The sequence below is a fragment of the Pagrus major genome, chromosome 22, assembly GCF_040436345.1.
Source record: "Pagrus major chromosome 22, Pma_NU_1.0".
Classification (NCBI taxonomy): domain Eukaryota; kingdom Metazoa; phylum Chordata; class Actinopteri; order Spariformes; family Sparidae; genus Pagrus; species Pagrus major.
Window position 1 is genome coordinate 17,413,770 of NC_133236.1, and position 14,697 is coordinate 17,428,466.

The following is a 14,697-nucleotide window of genomic DNA, read 5'->3' on the forward strand; positions in this document are numbered from 1 at the left end:
ACACACACACACACACACACACACACACACACATCAACACATAGCCTGCACTGGGAGAGCAGATATGGCACTAGCTGTTCCCGTTCTCGAGGAAGCAGTGGGGATGAAAGAGTGCAGAGATGGCTTTACCATCCTCTGATCTGCTGCTCCCTTTGACATCAGCAGTCGCCAGCTCCAAAAGCACAGGAGAACCGAGGGGAAAGCTAAAAACCTACAATCTGCCACAACCACACAAACTCCCTCCCTTCCTCTCTGGTTTGCTCTTGGAAGTTTATTTCTGTAATCGAGCTGTCACCATACATATTAGTCGGATGAATTCTGCATGTAACATAATTTCTGCCCCTCCAGACCCTTCATGCTTTCCTTTTCTCCCACATGGATGGCACGGATGCTCCACTGCACCTATAGAGGCAACATAGGGAGCTGATATGAGCTGAACAGCAGCACACTGGTCTCCTGCTGTGTGCCTAGCTGTTCTGAAGCCCAGCTCATTCTCTCTGACAGCCCAGTGCGTTCACAAAGACCCTATAGCTGCAGATGCTCTGTGGTCTCAAAGTCATTTTTCATACTCCCTCGCAGGTTGGTCACCCAGGACTTGTCAAATAAGATCACCACAGTGTATTTCAGCCTGCGCGGGACCATGGAAAGAGGATCTTAGCTGAGCTGTAATGTGTAGACCTGGGTGAATGTGGAGAGTCTCGAACTGTGAGGACAGAGAGTGTGAAAGGAGTTCATGTGTGCTGGGCAGAGCTGTGAAGATAAATCTCAGCATGTCGGTGTGATAAATTCCAGCTCCAGCATTTACTCCCTTTGATGACTTATTACTGAGGTCCTATGGCCTGGATGTCGTCCAGGCTTTTCAATGCAGTTCACTGTGTATCCCAGCTCTGCTTTGTGCCATGTGCTTAGCATGTTACACCAAGTCTGTCAGTCAGAGTCGTCCCATCTGCACTGGCGCCTGTTATGCGTTTCCCTCTTTCTGGAGAAGAAGCACACCCATCAGGACCCATTAGTCTTCACCGTGACAGGCCAGCCTTCCACTGAGAGACTCTCCCTGGCGGAGCTTTCTCTTTGCCTCAGACAGTGGTCGGGTATTTTTACTAACAGGCTGAGACACTGTGCCATTTGTGCAGGGCATTTACCGCTGGCATTACTCCTAATTTATGTTCTCTTGTCCCGACTAAAGAGTAAAGCAAGTCACCCGAGACCTCACACAGTTTCTTATGTTCCTCTGCAGGTGAACAAATGGGCCGATTAAAAGGTCATGTGGACAGATGTATTGGCAGGTGTTATAAAAATGTCTAATGATATTACCCCTTCTGTTTGCAGACGGACGCGGCGCTGATGTACGACGCCGTGCACGTGGTGGCCGTGGCAGTGCAGCAGTCGCAGCAGATCACCGTCAGCTCTCTGCAGTGCAACCGCCACAAGCCGTGGCGCTTCGGGGGGCGTTTCATCGGCCTCATCAAAGAGGTACATGGCCCATCAGTGTGCGCCCTGCCTCGACCTCTGACTTATATAATCTGCTGAACGCTGTAGTTTGGGCACGTTATATTGATCGGTGCAATCACGTGTTTGCAAGTATATCCTTTGTAAACCACTGCGGCATCGTCTTTCTCTTGTGATCATCATGCTAAAACCCATTTAAACATCGTAAACAAGTTTATTGCTTAATCTCAGTAATGTTCATGATGATGTCCTCTAAACAATCCACATTTAATGACGTGTTTTTTGTGATGTCTCATTTCCGTTCTCCCACTTTTCCTCTGTGCATATCTCAACCGGTGCCTATATCAAAGCCTCTGTGTGTCTCCTTAACTCTAGTCAGGGTCAGCCATTTGCTTTGTTCTACAAAGCTCTTTCATTCTGTGGATGGTATCATTGCAGGTAATTTTCAGAATGAGCCATTGTAGTAGCTGCACTTCCTCCCCCTCCTGTGTCGACTATCACTCTCCATGCCCGTCTGTTCCTCCAATGGCTTTGAAGTGAAACTTCAAGCACAATGAACCACATGCATAATGAACTCTTACCTGTCAAACCTGCTTCTATCCTCGCTGCCTTATTGTTTCTTGTTATGTTGTCGAGATAGACAGTGAGGGGAGAGCCAGACAGAATTCATAATTGGGACAGAAAAAGTTTAATGGTTAGTGGATGGATTGATATTGTCGAGAGAGACGATACCTTAAGGTTAATGGAATGACTCCGCTGAGAGCCGAGGATCTTAGTTTATTATGCTGCTGTCTGCAGGCTCACTGGGATGGTTTGACCGGACGTGTTCTCTTCAACAAGACCAATGGGCTGAGGACAGATTTCGACCTGGACGTCATCAGTCTGAAGGAGGAGGGGCTGGAGAAGGTGTGTCACACAGTTGATGCGTGCTTCTGAGCCAGAAAGTCTGGGCATCGTATTGCTATCAGTAGACAAGACAAGGTGATATAAACTTGACATTGAATTGTTTCAACAGATTGGAACATGGGATCCTCCCAGCGGCCTGAATATGACAGAGACTCACAAAAGCAAGACTTCCAACATCACAGATTCTCTGGCTAACAAGTCCCTGCGTGTATCCACCATCCTGGTAGAGACAGAACAAATGAAAACAAACACACACGCACAGTCAACAAATACACACAGGAAAAAAAAAAAAGCTCAATATCTAATACAGAACTGGCAGACGTGCTACTACACCAATTTATTTTTCCCGGTACAGGAGGAGCCATATGTGATGTTTAAGAAGTCAGACAAGCCTCTGTATGGGAATGATCGCTTCGAGGGCTACTGTATCGATTTGCTGAGGGAGCTCTCAGGTATCCTCGGCTTCCGCTATGAGGTGCGATTAGTGGAAGATGGGAGGTACGGGGCACTGGACGAGGGCACGGGTCAATGGAACGGCATGGTGCGGGAGCTCATGGACCACGTGAGTCAACTATATCACCAGGGTTACACATAGTAACATGCAGAAAGAAAAAATGAAGGAGTTACCATAAATCTCTAAAAGCACAAGTCATTTTATATAATTATGATAACTAAGGATGCAATGCAGCAATCTTGGCTGAAACAATAAGAACTAAACATGTTATATGTTTCTCTCTGAATCCCCATTATCTCAGCTGCACATTGGTGGTAGTTGCATGTTTCTATCCCTATTTGTTACAGTGTAGCAGCTGATAAAAGACTACCCTCTATGAAATCCTATTGAAATCTGTTAGATCTGGATTTTAATGAGGATCCACATCAAACTGTTCTCACTCATAAATACCAGCCACCTAAATACAGCTGATTTTTTCATCAAGATCCATGTATTATTTCCTGAGAAACTGAAGAAAATGTCGAAAAATCTGACTTAAGAAAGTGAGAAAACATTCCTGGATCTGTCCCTTTTTCTGGATCTGCACCAAAAGTTAATGTGATCTATTCTGGGCCAGGACCCAAACTCCGTCCAGGTTTCGTAGAAATCTATTTAGTAGTTTTTGTGAAATCCTGCTGACAAAGAAACCAACCAACATAACCTCCTTGGCAGAGATAATAAAAACTCTCCGTTGCTCAGTTTATAAATGTTCTGAGGTTCTACAGCCTGACTTGTTCTGGTATGACCAGTAGCTTATGGTGGCTAATGTTAGCAAACTTCAGGTAGATATTGCTTTTTAGCTGACATTGCTGAGTCAAGTTGCTAAGTTAATTACAGTTCTCTTCATGTGCTACTGTAAGACTATGTTTTAGCATTCATCAGCAATAATTTTAATAAGATGGACATTTAAAACCTTCATCACATTGGAAGGTACTGTATATGTCTTACTCTCCATCAATGTGAATTGTAATTTGTCAGTAAGCATGAGCAGCAGAAAACGAAAAGGGCACCACCATCAGAATCTCAAGAAAACTGAAGGAGAAAACAGAAAATTCACTGTAAAACTGTCTGTGTTAGAGGAACAACTTATTTCTTGAAGGGTTTATGCAAAAATATCTCACAGAAAGCGCTTAGCACCAAGGACGCTAATCTTATGTTGAGAGGGGACATAGAGTGCACTTGTCATAGATTTATCTAATCCCACAATAGTTACCTTCGTGACTCACCTCTGACGCCACGTAAGAAGGATCAGACATGTAACCTGTAATTTCCAGAAAAACTCAGCCTCCTACCTGCTAATCTATCTGAACTAATGACCCCAGCTATTTTCTCTCCTCTGTCGTGGCTCTTCCTCCTCTACATATTGACCCGACCGGCTGTCGACAGAAATCAGATGGTAATTCAATTGGTTGTCTTTTATTGGTGGACTCAAACCCCTAACCTCCCCCACTCCACCCCTATTATCTCATTACAGAAGGCGGACCTGGCGGTGGCTCCTCTGGCCATCACCTACGTCAGAGAGAAGGTCATCGACTTCTCGAAGCCCTTCATGACACTGGGGATAAGTATCCTGTACCGCAAGCCCAACGGCACCAACCCCGGAGTCTTCTCCTTCCTCAATCCCCTCTCGCCCGATATCTGGATGTATATTCTGCTGGCTTGCTTGGGTGTCAGTTGTGTGCTGTTTGTCATAGCCAGGTAACATGTCAACCCTCCCTCTCTTTCCCTTCCTTCCTTCCTCGTTCCTGCCTTCCTTCCCCCACTTCCTTCCTCCCTTACTGTTTGCCTGCTTTGACTAACACACAGCAGTTGCTCCCTCCAGACCTGAGAAGGGGAATTCATTCACCGAAAATCATCAAGCTGTGACTGCTTGAAAAAGCAGTCCTGCAAGAGGCAGCCTCTTTATTCTTAGGTGCCTTCAGGGATGTAAATATGGTCTCCAACAACAGAATATCAAATCTAAAGGCCTTACTCTAAAGGACCATACCAGTGTTTTTGCAAGCTTCCTTGTACTTCTTACTACTGTTGATCTTTTCCCATTTGCTTTGATGCAGAATATGAAATTTCTGCAGCTAGGGTTTTCAAAATCAAAACAATGAAAGAAAAAGATGTCATTTGATGATATGACACAGCATGGAACCATGGGAGTTGTGGTCTTCGTCAATAAACAAACCACCACTGCTGATGAAAAGCTATCTGACATTAGTTTTTTTTCTTGTTCCATTTAGTAACATTAACTCTCTAACGCAGTGTTTCTCAACAGAGGCGTTACCGCTTTGTGTGAATAGCAAATGTACCTGCGCCCACCTGTGTGCCACTGGGCGTGTTGGTCTTAAAATGAGGTGTAGTTGATGGTGCATTGCTATCTTTAGGCAGCAGGAACTGACCCAACAAGAAGCTGGTCTATAGTCAGATGCGCAGTATTTTACCTGCTATTTAAAGGGCGCATTATTCATACAGTAAGATTTGCCTACATGAGAGGGTTAACAATGCGTGCACAGTATGATTTAATGATAAGAGAGGCTGCTTTTAGTTATTTTAAATTTTAAATTTCAGAGCCTCCCACCAGCTCATTAACTCCCCCCACACACACAAAAAAAATTGCATTATTACCATTCACTGATGAAGTAGCTCTGATAATAATAACAAAGAAGGTAATAAAAAAGGAATCAGTGTTTACTCTGATTTTGTTACCTCACAGTGAGTTTGCTAAAACAAAGAAAAACACTGGTATGGCCTTTAAATCTGCAGATTCTTCACACTGTTTGGGGCGTATTCACGCAAGCCTCAGCAACTGTAAAACCAGCTATGCGTTATATCTCTTAATCAGCTGTAAGAAATGTACAAGTACAACGCTGACATTGCACAAGTACAATTCTTACACATATCTTGATGAATCCACCCCCCCAACCTCCCAAAACCCCCCTGATGCATGACCGATGTAGGAAGATGTGTGTTAACCCCAGGGCTCCTCTTCTTTTGGGTTTGGGTTTAATGCACGCTCCATCAAATGTTACCGGCAAAATGATCACATGAGAGGAAAGCAGCAACTGTCACCTAAGTTAGTTCAGAATATGCAAATTAATCCCCTTTTTTTTTCCACGGTTGGTCAGGGTAAGTGATTAGCATGCAGTTACATTGATATTCTTCTGCTTGGAATTGAAATGGCCTCGGTACTTATTAAATTATAATGCTCTTGTCTGAGTGCATGCATTGTGCCCTTTTTTGCACACCGTGGCAATAAATAGTGCTTGTCCTCACAACGAAAAAATTCAGCAGTTTAAACCTGAAGTACAGTGTTTTTTTTTACAGTTCGCTGAGCTGGTTTGTCTCATAATTGTAGTATTGATTGCACGGCCACTGATTGATTGGTCAATCCCCCAGATGCAGAGCATATTATTTTCTTTAATCCCCTGACGAGGGAGCTTATGAAGTCTCGGTTTTGCACAATAAAACACTAAACACCTCAATCTCACCGGGGATTCACGTCTTTGAGCAGCTTCCCACACATATACATGCTTTCTTTTTTCACTGACTAAATAAGCGATCTCATTTCAAGCTCCAGAGAAATACAGTTCACTCAGCGGCTTCTTCAAGCTCTGTTTGTGGTTGAATTGATTCCTCTCTTTATTAACAAAACAAATGGCATTCTCTCTCAGATCGCAAAACCTTTTTCCCTTGTACACAATGTCCACCTGCCAGGAAGAATGGACGAATGGATGATTTAAATTGCATTATAACATGTTTACATGTAATTACAGGCTGTCACAGTTTTCTCCCGGTCCCGGACCCTATGATTATAACACCCCCAACACAGCCTCCTCAGTTGGCCTGAGAGAAGAAAGGCAGCAGATCCATAATGCCAGCCAGAGTAATTGAATCCAACAGACAGTTAATGGAGGGAGCGTGTTGTGTTATTGTGGCCGGGGACGGGCGAAGGAGGAGAGGAACAGGAGCATAGGAAATAGACAGGGAGAAGAATCGTTTTAGAATTCTGTGTGCAATTCGACATGTCCCTTGTGCTCAGTGTGAGGAGGTGACCTTACGTCCGCATGTTCCACATTGCCTTCTTCCTGGTGATCGGTGTGCAGAACACGGCCCGCAGGAATACGGGACGGCTGCAGGCAAAGGTCATACAGAGGAGCCGTCGGGCCCGGTGCATACAGAAGACACGTGTAGACGCTGAGGGGGACAAACACAATCCAATCAGTGTGTGTGTGTGTGTGTGTGTGTGTGTGTGTGTTGTATAGATTTACACAGATTCACCTGTCCTCCGGCACATATCGGATGTCACCCACAGTTTGCTTCAGGCTGCAGCTTAACACTAAATATAACGTCCGACAACTGCATAAATAAATCATCAGAGAATATGTTTGACTTTGAGATGGATGTGATTGAGCCAATGCAAATGCACCGACACAGGCACACCCACACAGCTGTAAAGGCTCAAACATTCATGCGCCAGAGGCTTGACACACACAGTCATAAAACCGTACACGCATGCGAGCGCACACGCCGCATTCGCACAGCTCCGCAAGGCCATCGTGCCGTTTCTGTTGCCGGTGGTTTCAAGGAGACCGAGCTCATTGACATTCCAGCAAATCAGGCATCCTGATGGGGTTGACAGGAAGAAATATAATGTGTCATCGCAGCCACGTCCACATAGATGAATCTCATGGGGGAAGGCAGAGGAAATACATGACAATGTGACAAAAATGTTGCCGCATCCACGATGCTTGTAAAATAAGATAATTAGGCTGCTGCAACAACAAAGAAAGATCAAATGACATATCTGCATGTAGATCTACAGCGGTCTCTGGCAAATAGTGCTGCCGTAAAACCGCCAACATATAACATTTGGTTTGGTAATGTGAAATGCTGCTCTGTGTCTTGTAAACACGGTGTATGTACTATATATACATAAATACGTCTCTGAAAGCTTAGCTGACAAATGGCATCACATTTCTGCACAGTATGAACCTTTAGGACTCGGCACACGGGCTCATTAGCATGCCACGCGTCTGAGGGGAAAAGCTCCCCAAACCGCCTCACCTGATGGGCCCCTCGACTCTGCATAAGCAATGTTCTCTCCATCACCCACTTCAGCACAAACTCAATCAGATCCTGATGCTTAACGCTAACCCAATCACCCTGCGCTAATGCCATGCCACTTTTGCTTAGGATAATAAATGAGAAATGTCCACAACTGACCCAGAGACAGTGACAATCAGCCGAAGGCAGGCAGCAGGAGGTGAAAGGGGGAGGTTCATGGGGCAGGAAAGGCAATCCAGGGGGGAAATGAGGTGTAGGTTATTGGGGTGGGGAAGGGAGTGTGAGAAAAAGAGGGAAATGAGCTAGGGAGTGGAGGAGCAGAGGTGGCTGCTGGGAAGCCAGGAAGAAAAAAGAACAGTCCCGTGTTGGGGGTGTGAGGGAGGATGTGGCATCAGCAGAGTAACTGTGATTGCACTTGCTTGGGGAATCACATAAAGGCTCCTGAGTCAGTGAATCCAAATGGGCTCCAGAGATCATCACGCTCTGGGACATTATCACCAGTGACAGTGTTATTCCAGCCTATTGATCTGTTCTCACAATAAACTGATGGCATTTGAATATGCCAATAAGTTGATCTCGGCGAAAGCCAGGATGATTTGCTTTGGTCTCTGCAGAGGCTCTGACCCTGAGGCCACAGCGCAGCATTCCTACACATTTACATTCCCTTTGTTCCTGCTCACAATGTTTTAAAATGTATGTTTTATGTGCCGTTTAATCTGCACCAGGGAACACGCTGTTCCTCTCTTTGTGCTGACATATTTCTCTCTGTGCTCTCTCCTTTTTATAGGTTTAGCCCTTATGAGTGGTACAACCCTCATCCATGCAACCCAGACTCGGATGTAGTGGAAAACAATTTTACCCTTCTCAATAGTTTCTGGTTTGGAGTTGGGGCTCTCATGCAGCAAGGTAGTTGCCTCAGCCTGTGGCTGCTGTTGCTCTGTGGAGCTGGAGCTCTCTATATCCCACTGTCTCTGAGGGTTGGGTTGTTTTATCCAAGCCAGCGGCAACAAGAGAGACCTGAGGGTTCCTGTGCTAGGAAGAAAGAACTTAGTGTGAATGTGCATATAATGTTTTTTGTTTTTTTTATTTCATCAGCTAGTTCATAGGAACATAGAATAAACCTACATGTGTATAATTAGCTTTGGTTTCAAAGGTCCCATAGTATGCTCATTTTCAGGTTAACACTTTTATTTGGGGTGTCTACTAGAAAATGTTTAAGCGCTTTAATATTCAAAAGTTTTCTCAAAGTGTTCGTTGCTGCAGCACCTCTGTTCACCCTCTGTCTGAATGCTCTGTTTAAGTGCCTGTCTCTTTAAGGCCCCTCTCCCAAAAAGTCCGGTCTGCTCTGATTGGCCAGCTCTCACAAGCCTGAGCAGGCACCGCCCAACATGTGTCCACGTCAACTCTGCCGCGGTTTTTGCAAACACAATCATGATGGGGGCAACGTTGCATTTGAATTGAGCATTTTGATACTTTCACAGTATTTATTTAGCAGTTAGACCCACGTTATGATAAAAAAGACATGGATATCAAACTTTATTCCATTTGGGAGCATTAAAAAACTGAATTTATTTGAAAAAGTCTGTATCAATGTTTTTATCAGCAGCAGCACAAATAGCCCAACTACTGAGATTTATTCCAATGATATACAGTCTATTATTCTTTATCATAGTAATGTTAGTACTATAATACCCAGTGTCCTCTCCTCTTGCCCTTGGCCCATCAGCACCTTAGAGGTCAGTGGGGTGTGGAGTCAGGATGTGAGGTTACCTTGGGTACATGACTCTCTGGCCCAAACAGCCTGTCACTTCTCCACCCTGTTCTGAGCGACTGGTATTGAATGTGTTTGATTTGATATGATTGATTTAAACGACCGTCTTGTTCTCAGGAGACAGTTTTTAAATAGAATTTTATCTGAGTCTCCTCCATTATTTCAAGTTCTCACAAGATAATTTCACTTGTTTGAAATCCGACCGTCATCTTGTTTTGATAGCTCTCTCGAGAGACTCCTTCTTGAAGCGAGTGGCACATCTGCCTGAGCTGAGAAGAGAGTTCTTGAAACAAGTTTAGCTGTTCTTGCAGGAACTTATTTTGTTTTTTTCACGTGTTAAAAATACATTTTAATTATTTTATAATTAAATACAAGATTAGAATCATAATGAGGACATGCTGAGATGAACTCATTTTGCAGTGTAACATTCACTCCTGCCACCCCCCCTCACACCAGGCTCAGAGCTCATGCCCAAGGCCCTGTCGACTCGAATAGTGGGAGGCATCTGGTGGTTCTTCACCCTCATCATCATTTCTTCATATACGGCCAACTTGGCCGCCTTCCTCACTGTGGAGAGGATGGAGTCGCCCATAGACTCAGCCGATGACCTGGCCAAGCAGACTAAAATCCTGTACGGGGTGGTGGAGGACGGAGCCACCATGACCTTCTTCAAGGTAGCTGGGTCTGCCAGAGTGTTTATAGGCGGGTTTTATGAGGAATCTTCCTTTCTGAGTAATTAAAGTTATAATCCGTAATATTTCGGTTCTGATTTAATTGGCAACACCTGTCATTAATGGTGGTAACTGGTGGGACTTTGTCATAAACACAACACAAGAGAAACTGGTGCATCTGTTTACTGTGTGGCCGAACAAGCTCATGTTGTTTTTCGAAAGAAGTCAGTCAATAATAATTAAAACTGCGAATTTCATGATTCACACAGCAAGAGTAGTTTTCTAACCAACAGCAGGGCGCAGTAAAGGAGGAGTTGGTTACCTTACTGATGAGCTGGAGGTGGCCTGTCATCTGCAGCTCTTCATCTACCGGCTCACCTTGGCTACTCCGTCTTGTTCCATTACTCCCCGCAATATTTAAAAATGATCCGCTGTCAAAAAATGCTGAAAATGACCATGTCCTGTTTTGTAGGTGCATTTTTGATGAACGATTGTGGTTAGTGACGACCTTGGTGACAGATACATTGATTTTCCTGTGACTGCTTCACAATAAAGCCGCACCCATGTTTTGCAAGATAAACACCTTTAATGTTAAACTACCAGCAGTAGGAGAAAATTCAGTCATTGTCTAGTCACCTTCATGCTGATGGAAAGTCAGGTGATGTTTCATAGTCCGCAAAGTTCCACCAACCTGCCACTGACTACCATTGTATAAAACTGTATTTACACAAAGTAAATACACTGAATGGCTATTTCTGAGACAATCCAGACCATAAGTAGTATCTAAAATAGGTTTGATTTCATGAAAAGCATAATGTTATAGCTCTCACCTCCTTTTTTTTATATAGATATATCAGTGCACGTGGGTATTTCTCTCTCTTTTGTTTTTTAAATAATTTTGGTAAATGCATTATGCAAAGACATTAAACAAATAGCCTGCACATTTAAAAGTTCATAGCAGCAGAATTAAGGGCTGATCACCATATTTATTTTTATCACACCGTTACCAATCTCATTCAAATTCTGTTTTCTGATATCTCGTAGAAAACAAAAATCTCCACCTATGACAAGATGTGGGAGTTCATGAACAGCAGGAGGCAATCTGTGATGGTCAAGAACGTGGAGGAGGGCATCCAGCGCGTCCTGACCTCGGACTATGCCTTCCTCATGGAGTCCACCACCATCGAGTTCGTCACCCAGCGCAACTGCAACCTCACGCAGATCGGAGGCCTCATAGACTCCAAAGCCTACGGAGTGGGAACACCTATGGGTAAATGACCTCTAAGCTCCCCTATTTCAGTGCCGCCTGCTGTGTTATGAAAGATGTTGGCCAGGGAGAGATACTACATGACAGATAAAGGTATATAGTGTAGATGATGGATACGCTGTGAGAACTGGGAAGGTTGACCTTTATTGATGGGGTCGGGGGTGTAATGGTTCAACAGCATGAGGTGTAAAAGGTTTAGCTTAATGAAAAGCGAATGGTTGAATTTATGGATAAGGTTAAAAAGTGCCCGGGGCTCAAGAAACAGGCTCTGATCGAGCTCTGCCTTACCGAGTGTGGGTTTTTTCTTGACCATAATGATTTTTTTCCACAGGATTATTTACAGAGTGGAGAAGCAAACCTGGGTTAAAAGAACATTCAGACACACTTTTAATGGTGTGTTTTTCCCTACCTTGGAGTGCAAGACAGTGCAACAATCACACAAAGCAACCAGAAAGTCAATTTGGTGCAATTCCCTGTGACTCACTTGACGCCATCTGAATCGTATCTGAGCATTAAACCACAACAGAAACTCACTTCAAAGAATATAAAGAGAGCACTTAGAAGATTTTCAACTTCTTATTTGATGCAACTCCTGTCAAGAATTAGTATTCTGACATTTTAAAGCACCTTAGAATGAGGCAGAGGAGCTAAAACCATCAAAAGAAGTGTTTTCTTTTTAGCAAATTAGATCATAAACTTGAAACTTTCCACTTCCTGTTTTATGATACCAGTTGTGCTGCATATAAAGCAGTCTTTGTCAGTGTTAATAAACATGCAGCTTACAACCGTGGCACTCCAGGGGACCGTAGTGGAAAATCTGGTGATGACTCCAGTGTCACAGAGGTTAGACTGGTCGTGACGAGGCCACGGAGAGCACTGCAGCTGGCCGTAATGGCCACATCTATCATCAGTGAAACGAAGGCCATCAAAATATGGGGGATTCATTCGGGCCATCCACATCTGGACCTGGCTGCTGCTGATGAGTATGGGGCAGTTATGGATCTGCAGGGATGCAGTGATTGCCGAGGCTATAACAAAGCTGAGGTGATGCTGTGAAATATAGTCCCACTGTGGCTACATAAATGCAGAAGTACTTACACTGATGCCCTTGAGATGAACACAAAGACCTAGAGCGTGGATCAGTCCTACTTCCATTCATGTGCTAACACAGTGTGTGAGATATACGACTTGAAAATTCATCCCAAATCACTTTAATTCAGCAATAAGTGGTTTAGTTTTTTAATGCATAAAAAATAATGATTAAAAATGTCCGCTCTCAGAGTTATTACTGCCCACTAACTCATTTCATTCTCTAATCCTGATGTTCATTGCTCAATATTTCAGAAATAAAGCTGATCACAGCCTCTAAAATGTTTCGTCTGTGATAGAAGAGGTCTTGAGCCAGTTAATTGCTTCATTAATTCAAAGTGAGTTCTGTTTTCATGCCAGCGCTCATTTTGGAAGAATAGTAATATTTTATTTCATCAAGAAGAGTTCGTCACCATGAGGAGCAGTGGTGGAATGTAACTAAGTACATTTACTCAAGTACTGTGCTTAAGTACACATTTTCAAATTACAAATTGAAGGCAACAGTTAATCGGCTAGCTGTCAACTGTTAGATTAATTGCTAACCATTTTTATTATTGATTAATCAGTTTGAGTAATGTTTTAAGAGAAAAGAAGTCAGAATTCTCTGATTCCTGCTTCTTAAATGTGAATATTTCCTGGTTTCTTGAGTTCCTCTGTAAACGTAAACTGAATATCATTTTTTAAATTTTTTTTGAGAATTACAATCAAAATAATCACTAGTTGCAGTTCTTCCTGTACTTTAATTGGGTATTTCCATTTCATGCCACAAAATACTTCTAATACACTGATATTCAGAGGAAAATATTGTAATTTTTACTTCACTACACTTAAGTCACCTGTTACTTTACAAATTGAGATTTCTGCATACAAAACATGACTAAAACATGACTGTTTGGATCATTTATCGTCACTTTTCATGCAAAAAGTCCAAACATGTCATGGTTAGAGCTTCTAAAATGTCAGAATTTCCTTCTTTTCCTTTTAATTATTCTAATAATTTTCACTTGTTTATGATAATTTTCAAGAACAAGTATTGTGAAGGTGTCACTTTGGACCCTGAGTAATTCATCTGCATTGAGTACTTCTATTAATACTTGAAGTACATATTCCTGATTATACTTACAAACTTTAAACAAGATTTTAAATCCAGGACTTGCACTTGTGCCAGAGTATTTTATACAGCGTGGTGATATTAATACATTTTCCAAAGTGAAAGCTTCTGATAAAGACCTCAGCCTTCATGTCAACCTCTAGCCTATAACTTTCGCCCTGCTCAACACTGTTTAGCAGCTCGTTCCCTGTAGGGCTGTTACAGCAATAAACCGGAGCAAGCCGTATAATAATAAGTCTTAACCTCTTAGTGCTTGTCGGTTTTAACGCGTCCTGTTCCCAAAACGGAAATGCGTCATCTGAAGCTATCGACTTAAACTGTGATCACATTAATACTCGAGGCCAGACAGCGTGGGAATGATGGATGTCCTCTGGTGTTGAACATCTGTCAGGTAGTTGTGTATGCACAGTGTGTCAAGCACAGCGCTTTTTCCATTTGCCCGGGCCCCCTCTCCATATCCTCCTCTCTAAGGACCCATCCTATTAGCATTTATCCAAGGCCTGCTTTGTTAGGCCATCATTAATCATCTGAAATATGAGCGGAGCCAGAATCAGGGGACTGGGATACTTGATAGATCTCTCATCTTCAAATGAAGCAAGCATATGCTTTTCTCATGCACGTGCACATGCGTGTACCCGACAGAGCATAACATACTGTACATGCACAGATTGAACGTGTGCACTTTTCTCATAGTCGCATAGAAAAGCACATGTACATTCACAATAATACAAGACTATTTATGATCAAAGCAGCAAGCACTGATGCTCTGTTCAGGAATCAGTGGTAATTTACCGTTTTTGTATTAATGCCCCCTCTGTCAGTCTAACTACTCTGAGACATGGAGATGAAAGGATGATGGATGGCGAGTGATGAATGATAGATGAGACA

General features: G+C 43.2%; 1 protein-coding gene across 2 annotated transcripts in view; it reads left to right on the plus strand.

The window, feature by feature from the left end:
- Positions 1-14,697, plus strand: part of LOC141018492 (glutamate receptor ionotropic, kainate 2-like) — a 75,819-nt gene that overhangs the window by 54,448 nt on the left and 6,674 nt on the right. For both annotated transcript variants that reach the window (XM_073493483.1, XM_073493484.1), the window contains exons 7-14: positions 1,330-1,473; positions 2,248-2,355; positions 2,465-2,578; positions 2,711-2,917; positions 4,323-4,546; positions 8,688-8,806; positions 10,128-10,345; positions 11,387-11,612. In XM_073493483.1, the coding sequence (XP_073349584.1) occupies positions 1,330-1,473; positions 2,248-2,355; positions 2,465-2,578; positions 2,711-2,917; positions 4,323-4,546; positions 8,688-8,806; positions 10,128-10,345; positions 11,387-11,612 (1,360 nt within the window). The remainder of the gene's footprint in view (positions 1-1,329; positions 1,474-2,247; positions 2,356-2,464; positions 2,579-2,710; positions 2,918-4,322; positions 4,547-8,687; positions 8,807-10,127; positions 10,346-11,386; positions 11,613-14,697) is intronic.